We start from the raw sequence: 25,920 nt of genomic DNA, 5'->3' as shown, positions 1-25,920 counted from the left end.
ACAACCCAGAAGTTGGGTCAACCAAACAACCCAGCAGTTGAGTCAGCCAAACAACCCAGCAGTTGAGACAGCCAAACAACCCAGAAGTTGGGTCAGCCAAACAACCCAGCAGTTGAGACAGCCAAACAACCCAGCAGTTGAGACAGCCAAACAACCCAGCAGTTGAGACAGCCAAACAACCCAGCAGTTGGGTCAACCAAACAACCCAGCAGTTGGGTCAGCCAAACAACCCAGCAGTTGAGACAGCCAAACAACCCAGTAGGGTTGGGTCAACCAAACAACCCAGTTTTTTAGAGTGTAAGAGAAAGGGGAAGTGGGGTTGAGAGAGGGGGATGAACTGGGGTCAGATATAGGGTGAGAAAATGGGAGAAGGGAAGACGGTGAGATGGAAGGAGAGGGGTCAGACATAGGACAACACAGAGAGAGAGAGAGAATGTTTGCTCAGCGATGTGGAACTGTCACAACTAAATTATTTAGTCTCCATGCAGCCACTGTTCTGTTACTAGACTCTGATGCTATGCAGTGTCATATAACCTACGTAAAGCCTACATAGTGCTTTATTGTCTCTCACTTTGATAACATCAGAGAAGTTACTCACTGTTATCAAAGACTGGGGGAATTATAGATGTTCCTCTTAAATCAGTGCTGTGTGTGTGTGTGTGTGTGTGTGTGTGTGTGTGTGTGTGTGTGTGTGTGTGTGTGTGTGTGTGTGTGTGTGTGTGTGTGTGTGTGTGTGTGTGTGTGTGTGTGTGTGTGTGTGTGTGTGTGTGTGTGTGTGTGTGTGTGTGTGTAAAATAGAATAATAGCATAATTGATGTTTAAACTGTAACAGCTATTAAACAGTATATTCTTCCATAGTGCTGAAATCCTCCTTCCTATAAACAGTACTACAACAGTGAGCCAGCAGCATACCACCCTGCATCCCACTGCTGTCTTGCTTCTGAAGCTAAGCAGGGTTGGTCCTGGTCGGTTCCTGGAAGCGAGACCAGATGCTCCTGGAAGTGGTGTTGGAGGGTCAGTAAGAGGAACTCATTCCTCTGGTCAACAAAATAAATAAATCTATCCCAGGGCAGTGATTGGGGACATTACCCTGTGTATGTGGTGTCTTTCAGATGGGATGTTAAACGGGTGTTCTGACACTCTGTGGTCACTATAAACCCATGGCACTTATTGTCCAGGCTAAATTCCCATACCATCACGGTCACCTAATCATCCCCGGCTTCCAATTGGCTCATTCGTCCCCCCTCCTCTCCCCTGTAACTATTCCCCAGGTTGTTGCTGGAAATGAGAATGTGTTGTCAGTCAACTGACCTGGTGAAATAAGAGTCTGGGTACTGGAGTGTTGCTTCTAGCCAGTGTTTAGTCTGAGTCTTCACTCCCATGCTAGTCTGTCTCTTCATGTTACATCAGCTGTTACGACACACACACAGACTCAGACCGCATCACCCTCTTAACCATCCCCCGGCCATGGTGTCAATGTCAGACTGGCATCTGGTAAACACACACACACACACACACACACGGACATAAACACACAGATCCCGTTCAATTACATGGACACGCACAGACATACACACGGACGGACGGACGGACGCAAGTTTGCACACAGATGCAAACACAAACAAATACTGACAAGTGTGCATGTACACACACAAACACACACACACTAACAGGATAATGAGTCTCCAATTAGGAGCAGTGCTTATCTGTCCAGACCCATCCAGTCATACCAGCCCCTTAAGCCAGCATTACTCAGGCCTGGTCACACACACCAGAGTTCAGTAAGGCCAGCATTACTCAGGCCTGGTCACACACACCAGAGTTCAGTAAGGCCAGCATTACTCAGGCCTGGTCACACACACCAGAGTTCAGTAAGGCCAGCATTACTCAGGCCTGGTCACACACACCAGAGTTCAGTAAGGCCAGCATTACTCAGGCCTGGTCACACACACCAGAGTTCAGTAAGGCCAGCATTACTCAGGCCTGGTCACACACACCAGAGTTCAGTAAGGCCAGCATTACTCAGGCCTGGTCACACACACCAGAGTTCAGTAAGGCCAGCATTACTCAGGCCTGGTCACACACACCAGAGTTCAGTAAGATACATTTCTAAGTGCTTCAGATCCTATTCAATCTCTTTCAGTAGAATAGAGGTTTGATATTGTCCTTCTTTGTTATGTATGTTTGTATACGGTACAGTACCTTTGTGTGTGTTTGTATTATGAAATACTGTATATGTCAGATATATATGTGTGTTTGTATGCTATTCCAGTTTTCCTACTGGCCTTAATGCCTGTATTATTATATACATGTAAATGCTTTTGCTGTTCTCCCATGTTACTCCCATGTTACTGGTCTTAAAGTTGAGCTGACAGCCATTTTGCACTGTTTTGCTATGGCTTTAGTCATCAATCTAGCAAGAGGTCGTCAGGGTTAAGAGAGGGTTTAGCCGGCTGGGATTTCCTTGTCCCATCGCGCTCTAGCGACTCCTTGTGGTGGGCCTGGCGCCTGCAAGCTGATTTCGGTCACGAGCTGGACGGTGTTTCCTCCGACATATTGGTGCTGCTGGCTTCTTGGTTAAGTGAGCGTTGTGTTAAGAAGCAGTGCGGCTTGGCAGGGTTGTGTTTCAGAGGACGCATGGCTCTCGACTGTCGCCTCTCCTGAGTCTGTAGGAGAGTTGCAGCGATGGGACAAGACTGGTAACTACCATTTGGATATCACAAAATTGGGAACAAAAAGGGGTAAAAGTACAAATATAAACATATATAATCATATATATATATATATATATATATATATATATATATACACAGTACCAGTCAAAAGTTTGGACACGCCTACTCATTCCAGGGTTTTTCTATATTTTTTCAAATGTTTACATTGTAAAAAAATAGTGAAGACATCAAAACTATGAAATAACACATATGGAATCATGTAGTAACCAAACAAGTGTTGGTGGGAGTATATACAGTTGAAGTTACAAGTTTACATACACTTATTAAAACTTGTTTTTCAACTACTCCACAAATTTCTTGTTAACAAACTATAGTTGTTTTAAGTAATTTTTCCAACAATTGTTTACAGACAGATTATTTCACTTATAATTCACTGTATCACAATTCCAGTGGGTCAGAAGTTTACATACACGAAGTTGACTGCCTTTAAATAGCTTGGAAAATTCCTGAAAATTATGTAATGGCTTTAGAAGCTATTGATAGGCTAATTGACATAATTTGAGTCAATTGGAGGTGTATCTGTGGATGTATTTCAAGGCCTACCTTCAAACTCAGTGCCTCTTTGCTTGACATCATGGGAAAATCAAAAGAAATCAGCCAAGAGCAATTTCCAAACGCCTGAAGGTACCACGTTCATCTGTACAAACAATAGTATGCAAGTAAAACATCATGGAAGCACACAGCCGTCGCACCGCTCAGGAAGGAGACGCGTTCTGTCTCCTAGAGATGACTGTACTTTGGTGCGAAAGTGCAAATCAATCCCAAAACAACAGCAAAGGACCTTGTGAAGATGCTGGAGGAAACAGGTACAAAATGATCTATATCCACAGTAAAACGAGTCCTATGTTGACATAACCTGAAAGGCCGCTCAGCAAGGAAGAAGCCACTGCTCCAACACCGCTATAAAAAAGCCAGACTATGGTTTGCAACTGCACATGGAGACAAAGATCGTACTTTTTGGAGAAATGTCCTCTGTTCTGATATAGAATAGAACTGTTTGGCCATAATGACCATTTTGGAGGAAAAAGGGGGAGGCTTGCAAGCCGAAGAACACCATCCCAACTGTGAAGCACGGGGGTGGCAGCATCATGTTGTGGGGGTGCTTTGCTGCAGGAGGGACTGGTGCACATCACAAAATAGATGGCATCATGAGGAGGAAAATTATGTGGATATATTGAAGCAACATCTCAAGACATCAGTCAGGAAGTTAAAGCTTGCTCTCAAATGGGTCTTCCAAATGGACAATGACCCCAAGCATACTTCCAAAGTTGTGGCAAAATGGCTTAAGGACAACAAAGTCAAAGTATTGGAGTGGCCATCACAAAGCCCTGACCTCAATCCTATAGAAAATGTGTGGGCAGAACTGAAAAAGCGTGTGCGAGCAAGGAGGCCTACAAACCTGACTCCGTTACACCAGCTCTGTCAGGAGGAATGGACCAAAATTCACCCAACTTATTGTGGGAAGCTTGTGGAAGGCTACCTGAAGCGTTTGACCCAAGTTAAACAATTTAAAGGCAATGCTACCAAATACTAATTGAGTGTATGTAAACTTCCTACCCACTGGGAATGTGATGAAAGAAATAAAAGCTGCAATAAATCATTCTCTCTACTATTATTCTGACATTTCACATTCTTAAAATAAAGTGGTGATCCTAACTGATCTAAGGGAATTTTTACAAGGATTAAATGTCAGGAATTGTGAATAACTGATTTTAATGTATTTGGCTAAGGTGTATGTAAACGTCCAACTTCAACTGTATACACAAATGATGATATGATAAATTAACTTACATTGTGAATGAATAAGCCTTTTCATATGTTATAATATGTCCACATATAGTTATAATCTGTTTTAGGAACAGCTACCCAAAATATTTCACCTTCTTTATTACCTTACCAAACATATCATGACATTAGTGATAGTCAAAATCTATCAAATGTGTGATGGTGTAAATCAACATTTGGGCCATTTAAACAGCATGCTTTCCTCCTATAGACAAGGGGAGAAGGGCTGTGTAAAGGGCACGATTTTGTCACGCTGAGAATATGCAATGTGTCTGCCTCTGATGTATAAATGCATACAAATATACGTTTATTCAACAGAGGACGTTTACATGGTCCTAGGAAGGTCTGGATTGCTGTCTTCTGACTTATTGAATAGTGGGAAATCAAGCAAATAAGTCATGTAAACATATACATATTTTATAAGTCATTCTAATGCCAGATTTCCTGGACTGTCAGGTTAAGATGATTGATGTTTGTATTATTAAATATATGTGTATATATTGTCCCATGTTACTGGCCTTAACTCCAGCCGTACTCCATTTGAATGGATGATTTTGGCAACCATCATAGCTAACTGTATCGTCCTGGCTCTGGAACAGCATTTACCTGAGAATGACAAAACTCCTCTTTCTGAGAGACTGGTGAGTACAACTCTCTCTCTCTCTCTCTCTCTCTCTCTCTCTCTCTCTCTCTCTCACACCACAAAGGTGCACACAATGCTCTTTTTCGAAATGCCATATTCTAACCCTCTCTCTCCCTCCTCTCCTCTCTCTCTCCTCCCCTCTTCTCTCCCCCTCCCTCCTCTCCTCTCTCTCTCTCTCCCCTCCCTTCTCTCGTTCTCTCTCTCTCGCTCTCTCTCTCTCCCCCCTTCTCTCCATTAGGATGATACAGAGCCCTACTTCATAGCCATCTTCTGTTTTGAGTCAGGTATAAAGATTCTGGCTCTGGGCTTTGCCCTCCATAAGGGCTCCTACCTGAGGAATGGATGGAACGCTATGGACTTTGTAGTAGTGCTCACTGGGTAAGTACATTATTGTTGCATTGTATTATGCCATAACTACTGTCTACATACCATACATCAGGGATCATTACCATAACTACTGTCTACATACCATACATCAGGGATCATTACCATAACTACTGTCTACATACCATACATCAGGGATCATTACCATAACTACTGTCTACATACCATACATCAGGGATCATTACCATAACTACTGTCTACATACCATACATCAGGGATCATTACCATAACTACTGTCTACATACCATACAGCAGGGATCATTACCATAACTACTGTCTACATACCATACATCAGGGATCATTACCATAACTGCTGTCTACATACCATACATCAGGGATCATTACCATAACTACTGTCTACATACCATACATCAGGGATCATTACCATAACTACTGTCTACATACCATACATCAGGGATCATTACCATAACTACTGTCTACATACCATACATCAGGGATCATTACCATAACTACTGTCTACATACCATACATCAGGGATCATTACCATAACTGCTGTCTACATACCATACATCAGGGATCATTACCATAACTACTGTCTACATACCATACATCAGGGATCATTACCATAACTACTGTCTACATATACCATACATCAGGGATCATTACCATAACTACTGTCTACATACCATACATCAGGGATCATTACCATAACTACTGTCTACATATACCATACATCAGGGATCATTACCATAACTACTGTCTACATATACCATACATCAGGGATCATTACCATAACTACTGTCTACATACCATACCTCAGGGATCATTACCATAACTACTGTCTACATATACCATACATCAGGGATCATTACCATAACTACTGTCTACATACCATACATCAGGGATCATACCATAACTACTGTCTACATACCATACCTCAGGGATCATTACCATAACTACTGTCTACATACCATACATCAGGGATCATACCATAACTACTGTCTACATACCATGCCTCAGGGATCATTACCATAACTACTGTCTACATACCATACATCAGGGATCATACCATAACTACTGTCTACATACCATACATCAGGGATCATTACCATAACTACTGTCTACATACCATACCTCAGGGATCATTACCATAACTACTGTCTACATACCATACATCAGGGATCATTACCATAACTACTGTCTACATACCATACATCAGGGATCATTACCATAACTACTGTCTACATACCATACATCAGGGATCATACCATAACTACTGTCTACATACCATACATCAGGGATTGTCAACTGGCGGTCCGTGGGCCAAATTTGGCCCGTGGATGATTTTGTACTAGTGCTCAGTGTGTGTTCACATGCTAATATGCCTGATGCAAGTGACACCTTCTCACAGTGCGCACACCCACACACACACACACACACACACACACACACACACACACACACACACACACACACACACACACACACACACACACACACACTATTGATGTCATTGCTGGAAACCCTTATGTGTGAGATGTAGTCTAGTCCCATCTTATGTGTGTACATGTAGTCTGGTCCCATCTTATGTGTGTACATGTAGTCTGGTCCCATCAGATGTGTGTACATGTAGTCTAGTCCCATCTTATGTGTGTACATGTAGTCTAGTCCCATCTTATGTGTGTACATGTAGTCTAGTCCCATCTTATGTGTGTACATGTAGTCTAGTCCCATCTTATGTGTGTACATGTAGTCTAGTCCCATCTTATGTGTGTACATGTAGTCTAGTCCCATCTTATGTGTGTACATGTAGTCTAGTCCCATCTTATGTGTGTACATGTAGTCTAGTCCCATCTTATGTGTGTACATGTAGTCTGGTCCCATCTTATGTGTGTACATGTAGTCTAGTCCCATCTTATGTGTGTACATGTAGTCTAGTCCCATCTTATGTGTGAGATGTAGTCTGGTCCCATCTTATGTGTGTACATGTAGTCTAGTCCCATCTTATGTGTGTACATGTAGTCTAGTCCCATCTTATGTGTGAGATGTAGTCTGGTCCCATCTTATGTGTGTACATGTAGTCTAGTCCCATCTTATGTGTGTACATGTAGTCTAGTCCCATCTTATGTGTGTACATGTAGTCTAGTCCCATCTTATGTGTGTACATGTAGTCTGGTCCCATCTTATGTGTGTACATGTAGTCTAGTCCCATCTTATGTGTGTACATGTAGTCTGGTCCCATCTTATGTGTGTACATGTAGTCTAGTCCCATCTTATGTGTGTACATGTAGTCTAGTCCCATCTTATGTGTGAGATGTAGTCTGGTCCCATCTTATGTGTGTACATGTAGTCTGGTCCCATCTTATGTGTGTACATGTAGTCTAGTCCCATCTTATGTGTGTACATGTAGTCTGGTCCCATCTTATGTGTGAGATGTAGTCTGGTCCCATCTTATGTGTGTACATGTAGTCTAGTCCCATCTTATGTGTGTACATGTAGTCTAGTCCCATCTTATGTGTGAGATGTAGTCTGGTCCCATCTTATGTGTGAGATGTAGTCTAGTCCCATCTTATGTGTGTACATGTAGTCTAGTCCCATCTTATGTGTGAGATGTAGTCTAGTCCCATCTTATGTGTGTACATGTAGTCTAGTCCCATCTTATGTGTGTACATGTAGTCTGGTCCCATCTTATGTGTGTACATGTAGTCTAGTCCCATCTTATGTGTGTACATGTAGTCTGGTCCCATCTTATGTGTGTACATGTAGTCTGGTCCCATCTTATGTGTGTACATGTAGTCTGGTCCCATCTTATGTGTGTACATGTAGTCTGGTCCCATCTTATGTGTGTACATGTAGTCTAGTCCCATCTTATGTGTGTACATGTAGTCTAGTCCCATCTTATGTGTGTACATGTAGTCTAGTCCTATCTCTTGGCTCCTGTCCATGTGTGTCTGGACTGAGGAAACTCCAGGATCAATGGCCCCCTGATCAGTCTAAAGATCAATATCCATACACACTGACTGGCAGACAGACAGACAGACAGACAGACAGACAGACAGAGACTATCCATCTATCTATCATCTATCTATCTATACTGTGGATAGATTGATTTTGTGTGTGTGTGTGTGTGTGTGTGTGTGTGTGTGTGTGTGTGTGTGTGTGTGTGTGTGTGTGTGTGTGTGTGTGTGTGTGTGTGTGTGTGTGTGTGTGTGTGTGTGTGTGTGTGTGTGTGTGTGTGTGTGTGTGTGTGCGTGCCTGTGTGCCTGTGTGCATTTGTTCAAAAGAGAAAAAGAAAGAGAGATGCAGGGGGAGAGTGAGACAGGAGGGTGTGTTTGTTTGATGTGTGATCTAAAAATGGCTGCTGTGCCGTAGCAAGTGAGCAGCATGTCTAGAGAGAGAGAAGAGAGAGAGAGAGATTGGAGAGAGAGAGAGGAGCTGGAGAGAGCAGCAGCAGTAAAAGGAGGGGTTAGACTAACGTGAGAAAAAGGGGGGATTGGGTGAAAGAAAAGGAAGACCTGGAAAGATACACAGCATGTAGAGAGAGGGAAAGGAGGACATTAAGATATACAGTCAGCTGGGGTAGACACACACACACCTACACACACACACACACACACACACACACACACACACAGCAGAGGTCTCGTTTGACACGGTGTGTGTGTGTGTAATCAGGGCATCACCCTCTCCATCGCTGTCTCCCTTTAATGAGCACACACACACACACACACACACACACACACACACACACTGAGGCTAGATCAGAGTGGCGCTGCAGGGAGCAACAAGCAGGGCACCAGTGAAATGTCACCTCACAGAGAGAGAGAGAGGAGGGAGGGAGAGAGAGGAGGGAGGGAGAGAGAGAGGAGGTGTCGAGGGGGACATAGAGATAGAGAGAGGAGAGATAGAAAGGAGGTGTCGAGGGGGTCATAGAGATGGAGAGAGGAGAGAGATAGAGGAGGTGTCGAGGGGGACATAGAGATAGAGAGGGGAGAGAGATAGAGGAGGTGTCGAGGGGGACATAGAGATAGAGAGGGGAGAGAGATAGAGGAGGTGTCGAGGGGGACATAGAGATAGAGAGGGGAGAGAGATAGAGGAGGTGTCGAGGGGGACATAGAGATAGAGAGGGGAGAGAGATAGAGGAGGTGTCGAGGGGGACATAGAGATAGAGAGGGGAGAGAGATAGAGGAGGTGTCGAGGGGGACATAGAGATAGAGAGGGGAGAGAGATAGAGGAGGTGTCGAGGGGGACATAGAGATAGAGAGGGGAGAGAGATAGAGGAGGTGTCGAGGGGGACATAGAGATAGAGAGGGGAGAGAGATAGAGGAGGTGTCGAGGGGGACATAGAGATAGAGAGGGGAGAGAGATAGAGGAGGTGTCGAGGGGGACATAGAGATAGAGAGGGGAGAGAGATAGAGGAGGTGTCGAGGGGGACATAGAGATAGAGAGGGGAGAGAGATAGAGGAGGTGTCGAGGGGGACATAGAGATAGAGAGGGGAGAGAGATAGAGGAGGTGTCGAGGGGGACATAGAGATAGAGAGGGGAGAGAGATAGAGGAGGTGTCGAGGGGGACATAGAGATAGAGAGGGGAGAGAGATAGAGGAGGTGTCGAGGGGGACATAGAGATAGAGAGGGGAGAGAGATAGAGGAGGTGTCGAGGGGGACATAGAGATAGAGAGGGGAGAGAGATAGAGGAGGTGTCGAGGGGGACATAGAGACAGAGAGGGGAGAGAGATAGAGGAGGTGTCGAGGGGGACATAGAGATAGAGAGGGGAGAGAGATAGAGGAGGTGTCGAGGGGGACATAGAGATAGAGAGGGGAGAGAGATAGAGGAGGTGTCGAGGGGGACATAGAGATAGAGAGGGGAGAGAGATAGAGGAGGTGTCGAGGGGGACATAGAGATAGAGAGGGGAGAGAGATAGAGGAGGTGTCGAGGGGGACATAGAGATAGAGAGGGGAGAGAGATAGAGGAGGTGTCGAGGGGGACATAGAGATAAAGAGGGGAGAGAGATAGAGGAGGTGTCGAGGGGGACATAGAGATAGAGAGGGGAGAGAGATAGAGGAGGTGTCGAGGGGGACATAGAGATAGAGAGGGGAGAGAGATAGAGGAGGTGTCGAGGGGGACATAGAGATAGAGAGGGGAGAGAGATAGAGGAGGTGTCGAGGGGGACATAGAGATAGAGAGGGGAGAGAGATAGAGGAGGTGTCGAGGGGGACATAGAGATAGAGAGGGGAGAGAGATAGAGGAGGTGTCGAGGGGGACATAGAGATAGAGAGGGGAGAGAGATAGAGGAGGTGTCGAGGGGGACATAGAGATAGAGAGGGGAGAGAGATAGAGGAGGTGTCGAGGGGGACATAGAGATAGAGAGGGGAGAGAGATAGAGGAGGTGTCGAGGGGGACATAGAGATAGAGAGGGGAGAGAGATAGAGGAGGTGTCGAGGGGGACATAGAGATAGAGAGGGGAGAGAGATAGAGGAGGTGTCGAGGGGGACATAGAGATAGAGAGGGGAGAGAGATAGAGGAGGTGTCGAGGGGGACATAGAGATAGAGAGGGGAGAGAGATAGAGGAGGTGTCGAGGGGGACATAGAGATAGAGAGGGGAGAGAGATAGAGGAGGTGTCGAGGGGGACATAGAGATAGAGAGGGGAGAGAGATAGAGGAGGTGTCGAGGGGGACATAGAGATAGAGAGGGGAGAGAGATAGAGGAGGTGTCGAGGGGGACATAGAGATAGAGAGGGGAGAGAGATAGAGGAGGTGTCGAGGGGGACATAGAGATAGAGAGGGGAGAGAGATAGAGGAGGTGTCGAGGGGGACATAGAGATAGAGAGGGGAGAGAGATAGAGGAGGTGTCGAGGGGGACATAGAGATAGAGAGGGGAGAGAGATAGAGGAGGTGTCGAGGGGGACATAGAGATAGAGAGGGGAGAGAGATAGAGGAGGTGTCGAGGGGGACATAGAGATAGAGAGGGGAGAGAGATAGAGGAGGTGTCGAGGGGGACATAGAGATAGAGAGGGGAGAGAGATAGAGGAGGTGTCGAGGGGGACATAGAGATAGAGAGGGGAGAGAGATAGAGGAGGTGTCGAGGGGGACATAGAGATAGAGAGGGGAGAGAGATAGAGGAGGTGTCGAGGGGGACATAGAGATAGAGAGGGGAGAGAGATAGAGGAGGTGTCGAGGGGGACATAGAGATAGAGAGGGGAGAGAGATAGAGGAGGTGTCGAGGGGGACATAGAGATAGAGAGGGGAGAGAGATAGAGGAGGTGTCGAGGGGGACATAGAGATAGAGAGGGGAGAGAGATAGAGGAGGTGTCGAGGGGGACATAGAGATAGAGAGGGGAGAGAGATAGAGGAGGTGTCGAGGGGGACATAGAGATAGAGAGGGGAGAGAGATAGAGGAGGTGTCGAGGGGGACATAGAGATAGAGAGGGGAGAGAGATAGAGGAGGTGTCGAGGGGGACATAGAGATAGAGAGGGGAGAGAGATAGAGGAGGTGTCGAGGGGGACATAGAGATAGAGAGGGGAGAGAGATAGAGGAGGTGTCGAGGGGGACATAGAGATAGAGAGGGGAGAGAGATAGAGGAGGTGTCGAGGGGGACATAGAGATAGAGAGGGGAGAGAGATAGAGGAGGTGTCGAGGGGGACATAGAGATAGAGAGGGGAGAGAGATAGAGGAGGTGTCGAGGGGGACATAGAGATAGAGAGGGGAGAGAGATAGAGGAGGTGTCGAGGGGGACATAGAGATAGAGAGGGGAGAGAGATAGAGGAGGTGTCGAGGGGGACATAGAGATAGAGAGAGGAGAGATAGAGGAGGTGTCGAGGGGGGCATAGAGATAGAGAGGGGAGAGAGATAGAGGAGGTGTCGAGGGGGGCATAGAGATAGAGAGGGGAGAGAGATAGAGGAGGTGTCGAGGGGGACAGAGATAGAGAGGGGAGAGAGATAGAGGAGGTGTCGAGGGGGACATAGAGATAGAGAGGGGAGAGAGATAGAGGAGGTGTCGAGGGGGACATAGAGATAGAGAGGGGAGAGAGATAGAGGAGGTGTCGAGGGGGACATAGAGATAGAGAGGGGAGAGAGATAGAGGAGGTGTCGAGGGGGACATAGAGATAGAGAGGGGAGAGAGATAGAGGAGGTGTCGAGGGGGACATAGAGATAGAGAGGGGAGAGAGATAGAGGAGGTGTCGAGGGGGACATAGAGATAGAGAGGGGAGAGAGATAGAGGAGGTGTCGAGGGGGACATAGAGATAGAGAGGGGAGAGAGATAGAGGAGGTGTCGAGGGGGACATAGAGATAGAGAGGGGAGAGAGATAGAGGAGGTGTCGAGGGGGACATAGAGATAGAGAGGGGAGAGAGATAGAGGAGGTGTCGAGGGGGACATAGAGATAGAGAGGGGAGAGAGATAGAGGAGGTGTCGAGGGGGACATAGAGATAGAGAGGGGAGAGAGATAGAGGAGGTGTCGAGGGGGACATAGAGATAGAGAGGGGAGAGAGATAGAGGAGGTGTCGAGGGGGACATAGAGATAGAGAGGGGAGAGAGATAGAGGAGGTGTCGAGGGGGACATAGAGATAGAGAGGGGAGAGAGATAGAGGAGGTGTCGAGGGGGACATAGAGATAGAGAGGGGAGAGAGATAGAGGAGGTGTCGAGGGGGACAGAGATAGAGGAGGTATCTTCCCATTCTCCCTCCTCTCCTCTCTCTCCCCTCTCTCTCTTTCTCACCCATCTTCCTCTCTCTGTGTCAGTCAGACCTCTCAATTTGGGTTTGCCCTGGAGACTGCGCATGTGCGTGTGTGTGCACTGTAAAAGTGTGGGGGATGCTGCTATTGTAAGTAGAGCTGGTGAATGTGTGTATGTTCTTCAGTCTGTACATCACTGCTGTATGGTTTATGAGAGCGAGAGAGAGACAGAGAGACCTCAAAACACTTTTCTGTGAGTCCACCAGCAGCTCTAAGGAAGAGCAATAAGGAAGCGAGGGGGAAAAGACAGAGAGAGAGCAGGGAGTATTGCAGTGGTAACGTCACGTCACTCTGTCTCTGTATTCCCCCTGGCTCTGGAAAACAGGAGAGAGAGAACAAGAGGGAAGGAGAGAGAGAGGAGAGAGAGAGGGAGCGGGAGAGAGAATAGGGAGGAGCAATGGGGTGGGAAGGAATGGATGGTGGATTGCACTGGTAAGAGGGAGCGAGTGAGAGAATGGAGAGGTAGAGAGATGAGAGCGTGACGGAGGGAGAGGGAAAAGAGGGATGCAGGGATGATGATGGTGATACATAGAGTGAGGGATGGAGGCAGAGAGAGAGAGGTCTGGGAGCAGGGATAAGGATGGGAGGAGAAGGAGAGAACGTGAGTGATTAAGAGATGGGGAGGAGAGAGAGGGAAATGAGATGGCAAACACGTTGAGGAGAGGGAATGAGAGCAAACGTGTCTGTGTATCTCTGTGTGTGTGTGCGTGTGTGTGCATGTGTGTGTGTATATGTGCGTGTGGTGTGTGTGTGTTTGCGTGTCTACGTATCTGTGTGTGTATGTGTGCGTGTGTGTGCTTGTGTGTGTGTATATGTGCATGTGGTGTGTGTGAGTGTGTGTTTGCGTGTCTATGTATCTGTGTGTGTATGTGTGCGTGTGTGTGCTGCGGTAACCTGGTTTTCATTGGTGCAGATGATCAATCACCAGTACAGTCTTGAGACACAGACTCTCTCTAACAGCCTTATCCTGTGCTCCACAACACACACACACACACACACACACATAGACAGATACATAGACATGCAAACACACACACACCATACGCACACACATGCACAGCATCACTATGCAGCATCACTATGCACACTGTCACGAACCGGCTCGAAGCCCGCAACAAAAAGGGAGACAACGTGGAGATAAGGAATAACAAAGATATATTTATTAACTGAGGTAACCTATATACTATGAACAATGGTGTGTGTAGACAGTAATCTGTAGCGTCAGTGAGTGGTCGCCGGTATAGCTGTGATGAGGAGGGTTGAAAGATGCCAAAGCAAACAAACAAACCGGCCACAAAAATGCCACAACCAAAATCTATCAGTGTGTCTGCATGGAGAGTCTCCTAATGAATGAGGAAGAGGTGTATTATCCCAGGTCTCCCCATGTCGCTGACGACCCTCCCAGCTCCACCCACCAACATCCTAATGCGGAAAACAAGAGCAAAGAGAAAGAATTCAGCAGACAGAGTGGGAGGGTCGTCACAACACACACACACACACACACACACACACACACCACACACACACACACACACACACACACACACACACACACACACACACACACACACACACACACACACACAGACAACATCGAACTATATGCACACATATACACACACACACACACATACACACACACACACACACACACACACACACACACACACACACACACACACACACACACACACACACACACACACACACACACAGACAACATCGAACTATATGCACACATATACACACACACACACACACAAACACACACACAGCATCACTAGGCATGGCCTAAATACATACACTCAAAAGATGCTCAGTACAGTACCCACAGATAGATTTCCATAATCGCTCAAGTAAAATGCTCAACTAGATATTTCATGTATTATTTAAAAGCTTGTTTGTTTTGTAACCTACACGATGCTATACCTGTCCAGTCTCTGTGTGTGTGTGTGTGTGTGTGTGTGTGTGTGTGTGTGTGTGTGTGTGTGTGTGTGTGTGTGTGTGTGTGTGTGTGTGTGTGTGTGTGTGTGTGTGTGTGTGTGTCTGCGTGCACGTACGTGTGTTTGTGTGTGTGTGTGTGTGTGTGTGTGTGTGTGTGTGTGTGTGTGTGTGTGTGTGTGTGTGTGAGCTGCACTTTGAAGATAAAATACCTCCTCCACACTCCTGCCCGCAGCTTTGATTTCTATTTAAAGACAGACCCATCCCTACACACACACACACACACACACACACACACACACACACACACACACACACACACACACACACACACACACACACACACACGATACAACATGTAAACACAAATGTGACACACTGACACATTGTCTATTACATACAAATAAACACACACAAGGTGTGTGTGTTGAGAGTGTGTGTGTGTGTGTGTGTGTGTGTGTGTGTGTGTGTGTGTGTGTGTGTTGAACTAACAGTGAGGAGTGATATACCGAAGGCCTCGTATCTCTTTGTGTGTCTGCACTGCGAGTCGTGACTGAGTCTGCCACTGCGGCCATGTGAGACGTGTGTGTATCAGTGTGTGGTGACTTCATTCTTGGCACACACATGGGAAAGAGAGACATGGAGAAGTAGAGAGAGAGACAGCGAAAGAGAGAGGTAGACACAGAGCGAGAATGATAGAGAGAGAGAGAAAGGGAAGGAGAGAGAGATGGCGAGAAGGAGGAAGTATATTCTCGAGCCTATTTAGTATTCATGTCAGTCAACATTGCATTGGTTTAGAACGATATGCGTAACTGCCATTGTGATGTCACAATGTAATGTAGCTAAGTGTCCTGTCCTCTGCTGCAGCTGGCTGAACCTAATGACTACCTAAGGGCTTCATGGCACATTCATAACTCATGCATAACACATTCATAAGTAGTATGTATGCTTTCAGCTAGTGTCTTGACCTTTACTGCAACGAAGTCGGAATGAGGAAAGACTAAATGAAAGTTAACAGAAGGACTTCATAACACATTCATAACTCATACATAACACATACACTACCGTTCAAAAGTTTGGGGTCACTTAGAAATGTCCTTGTTTTTGAAAGAAAAGCACTTTTTTTTTGTCCATTAAAATAACATCAAATTGATCAGAAATACAGTGTAGACATTGTTAATGTTGTAAATGACTATTGTAGCTGTAAATGGCTGATTGAATAGTACCCGCAAAGCACCAGTCTCAACGTCAACCTTGAGGAGGCGACTCTGGGATGCTGGCCATCTAGGCAGCGTTGCAAAGAAAAAGCCATAGCTCAGAGTGGCCAATAAAAATAAAAGATTAAGATGGGCAAAAGAACACAGACACTGGACAGAGGAACTCTGCCTAGAAGGCCAGCACCCCGGAGTCGCCTCTTCACTGTTGACGTTGAGACTGGTGTTTTGTGGGTACTATTTAATGAAGCTGCCAGTTGAGGACTTGTGAGGCGTCTGTTTCTCAAACTAAACACTCTAATGTACTTGTCCTCTTGCTCAGTTGTGCACCGGGGCCTCCCACTCCTCTTTCTATTCTGGTTAGAGACAGTTTGCGCTGTTCTGTGAAGGGAGCAGTACACAGCGTTGTACGAGATCTTCAGTTTCTTGGCAATTTATCACATGGAATAGCCTTCATTTCTCAGAAACAATAATAGACTGACGTGTTTCAGAAGAAAGGTCTTTGTTTCTGGACATTTTGAGCCTGTAATCGAACCCACGAATGCTGATGCTCCAGATACTCAACTTGTCTAAAGAAGGCCAGTTTTATTGCTTATTTAATCAGCAAGCACAACAGTTTTCAGCTGTGCTAACATAATTGCAAACTGGTTTTCTAATGATCAATTAGCCTTTTAAAATGATAAACTTGGATTAGCTAACACAACGTGCCATTGGAACACAGGAGTGATGGTTGCTGATAATGGGCCTCTGTACGCCTATGTAGATATTCCATTAAAAATCTGCCGTTTCCAGCTACAGTAGTCATTTACATCATTAAAAATGTCTACACTGTATTTCTGATGAATTTGATGTTATTTTAATGGGCAAAAAATGTGCTTTTCTTTCAAAAACAAGGACATTTCTAAGTGACCCCAAACTTTTGAATGGTAGTATACATAGGAGCTGTTTATGGAGCTGTTTAATGTAGTCGTTTACAGTACCTAGTGTCCTCTACCGCTGCAACGTGGTCAGATGGTAACCCCTAAAGGCTATATAAGGACTTCATAACATATTCATAACCTATATGTAACACATTCGTAAGCAGTACGTATGCATTTAGCTAGTGTTCTGTCCTCTTCTGCAACGTGGTCAGATGGTAACCCCTAAAGGCTATATAAGGACTTCATAACATATTCATAACCTATATGTAACACATTCGTAAACAGTACGTATGCATTTAGCTAGTGTTCTGTCCTCTTCTGCAACGTGGTCAGATGGTAACATTTAATTTGAACTGTACCTACACTACATGACCAAAAGTATGTGGACACCTGCCCGTCCAACATCTCATTCCAAAATCATGGGCATTAATATGGAGTTAGTCCCCCTTTGCTGCTATAACAGCCTCCACTCTTCTGGGAAGGCTTTCCACTAGATGTTGGAACATTGCTGCGGGGACTTGCTTCCATTCAGCCACAAGAGCATTAGTGAGGTTGGGCGATTAGGATTGGCTCGCAGTCAGCGTTCCAATTCATCCCAAAGGTGTTCGATGTGGTTGAGGTCAGGGCTCTGTACAGGCCAGTTAAGTTCTTCCACACTAATCTCGACAAACCATTTCTGTACGGACCTCGCTTTGTGCACAGGGGCATTGTCATGCTGAAACAGGGAAGGGCCTTCCCCAAACTGTTGCCACAATGTCATTGTATGCTGTAGCACATTCTGTGAGCTTGTGTGGCCTACCACTTCACAGCTGAGCCGTTGTTGTTCCTAAACGTTTCCAATGCAGTGTTCTGTCCTCTGTTGCAAGTGGTCCTACATAAGGACTTAATTTACCAACATAAAGACCTCATAACACATGCATAACCCATACATAACCCATTCATAGCACGTTCATAACCCATACATAACCCATTCATTGCACGTTCATAACCCATACATACCACATTCATAGCACATTCATAAACCATACATAACACATTCATAGCACATGTATAAACCATACATGACACATTCATAGCACATTCATAACCCATACATAACCCATTCATAGCACATTCATAACCCATACATAGCACATTCATAGCACATTCATAACCCATACATAACACATTCATAGCACATTCATAACCCATACATAACACATTCATAGCACATTCATAACCCATACATAGCACAATCATAACACATTTATAAGTAGCTAGTGTCCTGTCCTCTGCTGCAACTGGGTCAGAGCTATGAAAAGAAAGTGTATGTTTGTCCCCTCTCCATTTAAAAAATCCCCAATGTGATTTTAATGATGCTTAGCAACAGAAACATTTCAACTGATGTTAACACAGTTGGACTTCAGAGATACCAACAGGAAGGAATGGAGGTTGTCTGGAACGCTGAAATGTACTGTATGGGAGAGAGAGAAACAAAGTCTACATGTACAGTATATGAGAAAGGATATGTGAAGGAAAGAGGGGGATAGCGAGAGGAGGAGAAGGAGAGGAGAAAAAGAGAGAGAGGAAGACGAAAGGATCAAGAGATGGTTAGGAAGAGAGGCAGAGAGGCAGAGAGGAGAGAGCTGGCAGAGAGAGGTAGGGAGGGAGAGCGACAGAGAGCGAGGGAGGAGAGAGGAGAAAGCTGGCAGAGAGAGGCAGGGAGGAAGAGAGTGACAGAGAAAGAGGGGGGAGAGAGAGAAGGAGAGTGCTTACAGAGGCAGGGAGGAAGAGAGAGCGACAGAGAGAGAGGGAGGAGAGAGAGAAGTGGTACCCGTGTGAATATTGTCCCGCTGCCATCACTTCCATTATCATTATAAGCCTGCAGTCATTTAGAGGCCTGACTCTCTGCTAAACACTAGGACACTGTACCTACCCTATAGGACAAACACACACACACACACACACCACACACACAAACACGCACCACACACACAGACACACACACACACACACACCACACACACACAAACCACATACACACACACACACACACACACACACACACACACACACACACACACACACACACACACACACACACACACACACACACAGACACACACAGACACACACCCCACACACACATTCACATACAGGATAGAGCGCACACACACCACACACACACACACACACACACACACACACACACCACACACACACACACACACACACACACACACACACACACACACACACACACACACAGGATAGAGCATGCACACCTACACACAAACACACTCATTGAGTAGCTGATGTCCTTGCGAATGCCAGATCCCACGCTGGTCCCCACAGAGAAACAGGTGGAGGATCAGCTAGCCAGGGAGAGGGGGACAGGGGGATGAGGGAGGGATGGAAAGAAGGAGGGAGTGTAGAGGAGAGAGAGGGGGAATGTGAGGGCAGGAGAGAGAAAAGGATGGAGTGGGGACAAGGTGACGAGAAAGGAGAGAGAGACAGCTGGTCACAGATGATAGAGAGAGAGAGAGAGAGAGAGAGAGAGAGAGAGAGAGAGAGAGAGATGAATGAGTTGGACATAACCAGAAGGAGGAAGCATTCATCCCTCCATTCCTCTTTTTACTGCTCTCTCCTTCATCCTCCCTTCGCCTGACTGGTCTGGAGGATTGGCAGACTGGAGGAGGCGAGGAAGCAAGGGAGAGATAAAAAGAGGGAAAGGAGAGAGAGAGTGAGTGGGTAGGTGGAGGAAGGATGTAGAGATACTGTGGTGAGCAGGGGATGGACAAGGAAGGAAGGATGGGAGGAGGGAGAGAGGAAGGTAGGGAGGAGGTGACTGGACTGGATGGCTAGAGGGGAGGAGGGAGGGGGTGACTGGACTGGATGGCTAGAGGGGAGGAGGGAGGGGGTGACTGGACTGGATGGCTAGAGGGGAGGAGGGAGGGGGTGACTGGATGGCTAGAGGGGAGGAGGGAGGGGGTGACTGGATGGCTAGAGGGGAGGAGGGAGGGGGTGACTGGATGGCTAGAGGGGAGGAGGGAGGGGGTGACTGGATGGCTAGAGGGGAGGAGGGAGGGAGTGACTGGATGGCTAGAGGGGAGGAGGGAGGGGGTGACTGGATGGCTAGAGGGGAGGAGGGAGGGAGTGACTGGATGGCTAGAGGGGAGGAGGGGGGGGGTAACTGGATGGCTAGAGGGGAGGAGGGAGGGGGTGACTGGATGGAGCCAGTGGGTCCATCAGCTGAGTGTTAGCACTCTGCAGAGAGAGAGAGAGAGAGAGGAGAGAGAGAGAGAGAGAGAGAGAGAGAGAGAGAGAGGAGAGAGAGAGAGAGAGAGAGAGAGAGAGAGAGAGAGAGAGAGAGAGAGAGAGAGAGGAGAGAGAGAGAGAGAGAGAGAGAGAGAGAGAGAGAGAGAGAGAGAGAGAGAGAGAGAGAGAGAGAGAGAGAGAGAGAGAGAGAGAGAGAGAGAGAGAGAGAGAGAGAGAGAGAGAGAGAGAGAGAAGAACAATGTAGGATGAGAGAAAGGGAGAGATGTTCAGAGAAGGAGAGAGGAGAGAACAAAGACAGTGGAAAGGGAAAAGAGAGGGGAGAGAGGATGGTTGAGAGGTATAGCAATAGAGTGTTTGTGATAAACTAGGTGGGAGGGTGATGTAGCCATTATCATCCCTCTCCCCCTTCAGCTGAGCAAGTGGACTCTTCCAATAATGGAAAGTGATTGGGGCGTACCCATGTCTACTGTGAAACGCGGGGGTTGACCGGTGACATAATAGTCATAAAGGGAAGGTTGATGGGCCATAGCCACATAGTGGGTGGCTTATTGTTGCAGGTTGTAAGAAAAATAACATTGTGGATTTAAACACTATATTTTTAGATGGTATTAACTGTTTCAGATTTTCACATTTTGTTGGTCAGTGTGTGTGTGTGTGTGTGTGTGTGTGTGTGTGTGTGTGTGTGTGTGTGTGTGTGTGTGTGTGTGTGTGTGTGTGTGTGTGTGTGTGTGTGTGTGTGTGTGGTGTGTGTGTGTGTGTGTGTGTGTGTGTGGTGTGAGGGGCTATAGGGCTCAGTTGGAAACATTGAGTGGACAGGAGCTCACACTGAGTTAACACATCAAGTGTTGTTGGTCACATACACATGGTTAGCAGATATACACATACAGACACACTCATGCTATACATACCATATACGTACATTCTTTCACACACAGACACACACACACACACACACACACACACACACACACACACACACACACACACACACACACACACACACACACATACAGACACACACGCACACACACAGGAATGTGTAAGAAGAAAGACATAGAGTATATCTGACCCAGATTCCTCTGCTCCTGTATGTTAATATGATGTTTTACACCACACATACCCACACACTACTGTACATCACATACTAGATAAGACTGTGTGTGTGTCTGTGTTTGAAAGCATGTACGTTTATGGTGTGTGTAGTGTGTGTGTGTGTGTGTGTGTGTGTGTGTGTGTGTGTGTGTGTGTGTGGCAGTGCAGAGAACCCAACACCTCAAAAAATAGTCAATCAATCGCTAGGAGATCCTCTACCTGCCTCGTTGCCCACGGCAATGCCGAGATTCCATCAATGAACGAGGGCTCCGTTGCCACAGCAACGGTTATGAATGAGAGCAGGTTCGGTAACCGGGGAATACTTCGCGAAAAAAGAGGAATCGTCGGTTGCCATGGCGATTCAGGGGAACGGGGAGAGACCTCCACCATCTTCCTCCTCCTCATCATCATCGTCTTCATCATGTTTGTCTTAGTTGAGGCGTTGGGTTGTGAACATTCAGTAGTCTGTATCTGTCTGGGTGAGTACACACAGGACTGTGTATGTACACTGACTTCACCAAACATTAGGAACACCTTCCTAATATTGAGTTGCACTCCCTTTTGCACTCAGAACAACCTTAATTTGTCGGGGCATGGACTCTATATGGTGTTGAAAGCATTCCACAGGGATGCTGGTCCATGTTGACTCCAATGCTTCCCACAGTTGTGTTAAGTTGGCTAGATATTCTCTGGGTGGTGGATCATTCTTGACACACACGGGAAACCGTTTGATCATGAAAAACCCAGCAACGTTGCAGTTCTTGACTCAAACCGGTGCTCCTGGCACCTACTTTCATACCCCGTTCAAAGACACTTAAAATCTTTTGTCTTGTCCATTCACCCTCTGAATGTCACACATACACAATCCATGTCTCAAGGCTTAAAAATCCGTATTTAACCTGTCTCCTCCCCTTCTTCTACACTGATTGAAGTGGATTTAACAAGTGACATCAATAAGGGATCATAGCTTTCACCTGGATTCACCTGGTCAGTCTGTCATGGAAAGAGCATGTTTGGTATGCTCAGTGTACAACCACATTGGTTTCAGTATGTTCACGCTGACACACTGCAAAATCTAGCATGCATTCTCCTGTTCTTTTCTGGCCTCCCTCTCTTTCTCTGTTTTACTGTAGACATACCGTTCCTACACAGTGGAGGCTGCTGAGGGGAGGACGGCTCATAATAATGGCTGTGTCTGTGTGTTCTGGGTGTGTTTGTTTGTGTGTGTGAGAGTAGTGTGTGTGTGTGTGTGTGTGTGTGTCTGCAGGTTGATAGACAGGTGTTCCCCAGTAGAGTGGCCCTGTCAGCACTCTCCACACACCTCTCATCCGTGTGAATCCCTCGCTACTCTACCATACCTCCCTCCTCTCCCTCCCTCCATCTCACCCAGTCACATAGACGCCTCTCTCACGTTCTCTCTCTTCCTCACACACACCCTCCCTCTCTCTCTCCCTCCCTCCATCTCACCCAGTCACACAGACACCATCGCCTCTCTCACGTTCTCTCTCTTCCTCACACACACCCTCCCTCTATCTCTCTCTCTCTCTCTCTCTCCCTCCATCTCTCTCCTTTCTCTATCCCTCTTTCTCTGTCTCTCTCTCTCTAGGGTATCTCTGTAGGATTATCTAGCAGATTGTCTCTCTCTAGTCACACAGAGCAGTAACACTGCTTTTCAATCTCTCTCTGACGATGGGCATTGTCCCTATTTTACCTCCATCTTCCTCTTCCTCTTCCATCGCTCTCCTTTATTCGTTCCTCCTCTCCTTTATTCGTTCCTCCTCTCTTTCTATTCCTCTCCTTCCCCAAAGTGGCCCCTCCCCCTTCCACATGTCATCCTTTCTGTAGCTTCTGTCAATTTCTTATTTTCTCTATTCTTCACTTTCTTCACCATCCCTCCATTCTCCTCTTCCATCTCTCTCACCCCCTCCATTGCTGCCCTGGTTTCATTCAGTGTGGTCACTACTGGACACAGTGGTTGCCCCCTCTAGTGGTGGATGCATGTACATGCAGTCAGGTATTGCAGTTGCCATCGGACAGGGTTTCCCAAGCCCGTTTTAGTTTTTGCCCTTACAGTCTGTCTTTATAGAATATAGAACAGTTATGTGAATATACAATGGTTGAGACTATTGAGACGTTTTGGAGAGACGTGTGAGGGAGGGAGGGAGGGAGGGAGGGAGGGAGGGAGAATAAGGTAAATAAGTGGAGAAGGAGTCATTCAACACCAGCCAACTCCATCCCTCCCTTCAACCCTCTATATATCCCTCTATCCATTCATCCATCTATCAATCCCATGATGGGTCCTCTCCTTGGGGGAATGTTTTAGTTTCTGACTTCCTCAGTCGCTCTCGCCAGCAGGCCTGTTAAAAACCCTATTGAGTGAATGACTGGTCTGGGCACGGACGGACACGACGGACGGACGGACGGACGGACGGACACACACACACACACACACACACACACACCACACACACACACACACACACACACACACACACACAGTTAAAACCCCATTGAGAGAAGGACTGTTCTGGCCAGATATATTATACCTGTTTAATGAATGGGGCTCTTAGTGAAATGAGTCCGGAGCAGAAAGGGAGGAGGAGGAAGAGGAGAGGGGCCAAAACCTGACCTCATGTTTTTTAAAGAGCGTTTAGGAGGAACTGTCTCAGACCGACCGCTTTCTGTCTGTCTTTTGCATCAGTTATAATAACTCTCGTTTGCTGAGTGAATTATAGAAGCTGCATATCCCAAACCCCCACCTCACTCCTTCTGTGTTTTCCTCTCTCTCTCTCTGTCTCTCTCTCTCTATTTCTCTCTCTCTCTCTCTCTCTGTCTCTCTCTGTCTCTCTCTCTCTCTCTCCTCTCTCTCTCTCTCTCTCTCTGTCTCTCTCTCTCTCTCTCTGTCTCTCTCTCTCTGTCTGTCTCTGTCTCTGTCTCTGTCTCTGTCTCTCTCTCTCTCTCTCTCTGTCTCTGTCTCTCTCTCTCTCTCTCTCTCTGTGATTCCCCATCACATACGTTTCTCACTGTCAGGGCGGGAGGGAGGGAGGGAGGGAGAGAGAGAGAGAGAGAGAGAGAGAGAGAGAGAGAGAGAGAGAGAGACCGAGAGAGAGAGAGAGAGAGAGACAGAGAGAGAGAGAGAGAGACAGAGAGAGAGAGAGACATAGAGAGAGACAGAGAGAGAGACAGAGAGAGACAGAGACAGAGAGAGAGAGAGACAGAGAGAGAGACAGAGAGAGACACAGAGAGAGAGAGAGAGACAGAGAGAGAGACACAGAGAGAGAGAGAGAGACAGAGAGAGAGAGAGAATGAAATAGTATTAAATGAGATACACACATGACTCATGTGGATCACGTTACTATAGAGATGTGTGTGAGATCATGTCAGGTCCGTGCTATCCGGAATCCTTGGGACGTCCCTAGCCCATTTGAAGTTGGTAAAGGATAAGGTTAGGGTTGTGGATATGGTTAGGGTAAGGTTTAAGGTCAGGGTTTAGGGTAGGGACATCCCAAGGATCCCGGACAGAACTGACCAATCATGTCATGTGTGTGTTCCTGCGATTTTTATTACTTTTTATACCGCAAGTACTGTTTGTTTTCTGCTGAAATGGAACGCTTGTTAATTACACCCAGTGTTTCCACTGTTTCCACTGTTTCTACTGTTTCCACTGTTTCTACTGTTTATCACTGTTTCTACTGTTTCCACTGTTTCTACTGTTTCCACTTTTTTCTAATGTTTTCTACTGTTTCTACTGTTTCCACTGTTTTCCACCGTTTCTACCGTTTCAACCGTTTCCACTGTTTCTACTGTTTTCACTGTTTACACTGTTTTCTACTTTTTCACTGTTTCTACTGTTTCCACTGTTTTCCACCGTTTCTACCGTTTCAACCGTTTCCACTGTTTCTACTGTTTTCACTGTTTACACTGTTTTCTACTTTTTCACTGTTTCTACTGTTTCCACTGTTTTCCACCGTTTCTACCGTTTCAACCGTTTCCACTGTTTCTACTGTTTTCACTGTTTACACTGTTTTTACTGTTTTCACTGTTTACACTGTTTCTACTGTTTTCACTGTTTACACTGTTTTCTACTTTTTCACTGTTTCTACTGTTTCCACTGTTTTCCACCGTTTCTACCGTTTCAACCGTTTCCACTGTTTCTACTGTTTTCACTGTTTACACTGTTTTCTACTTTTTCACTGTTTCTACTGTTTCCACTGTTTTCCACCGTTTCTACCGTTTCAACCGTTTCCACTGTT

At 46.4% G+C, this 25,920-nt stretch overlaps 1 protein-coding gene across 7 annotated transcripts in view; it reads left to right on the top strand.

Moving 5' to 3' along the window:
• LOC106592565 (calcium voltage-gated channel subunit alpha1 Ab) overlaps nt 1-25,920 on the top strand; it is a 181,969-nt gene that overhangs the window by 50,291 nt on the left and 105,758 nt on the right. For all 7 annotated transcript variants that reach the window (XM_082958725.1, XM_082958728.1, XM_082958730.1 and 4 more), the window contains exons 2-3: nt 5,056-5,161; nt 5,402-5,541. In XM_082958725.1, coding sequence (XP_082814851.1) covers nt 5,056-5,161; nt 5,402-5,541 — 246 coding nt within the window. The remainder of the gene's footprint in view (nt 1-5,055; nt 5,162-5,401; nt 5,542-25,920) is intronic.

The sequence above is a fragment of the Salmo salar genome, chromosome 12 (genome assembly GCF_965601325.2).
Source record: "Salmo salar chromosome 12, fSalSal1, whole genome shotgun sequence".
In the NCBI taxonomy this organism is placed as follows: domain Eukaryota; kingdom Metazoa; phylum Chordata; class Actinopteri; order Salmoniformes; family Salmonidae; genus Salmo; species Salmo salar.
This window is presented reverse-complemented; position numbering and strand designations above follow the sequence as displayed.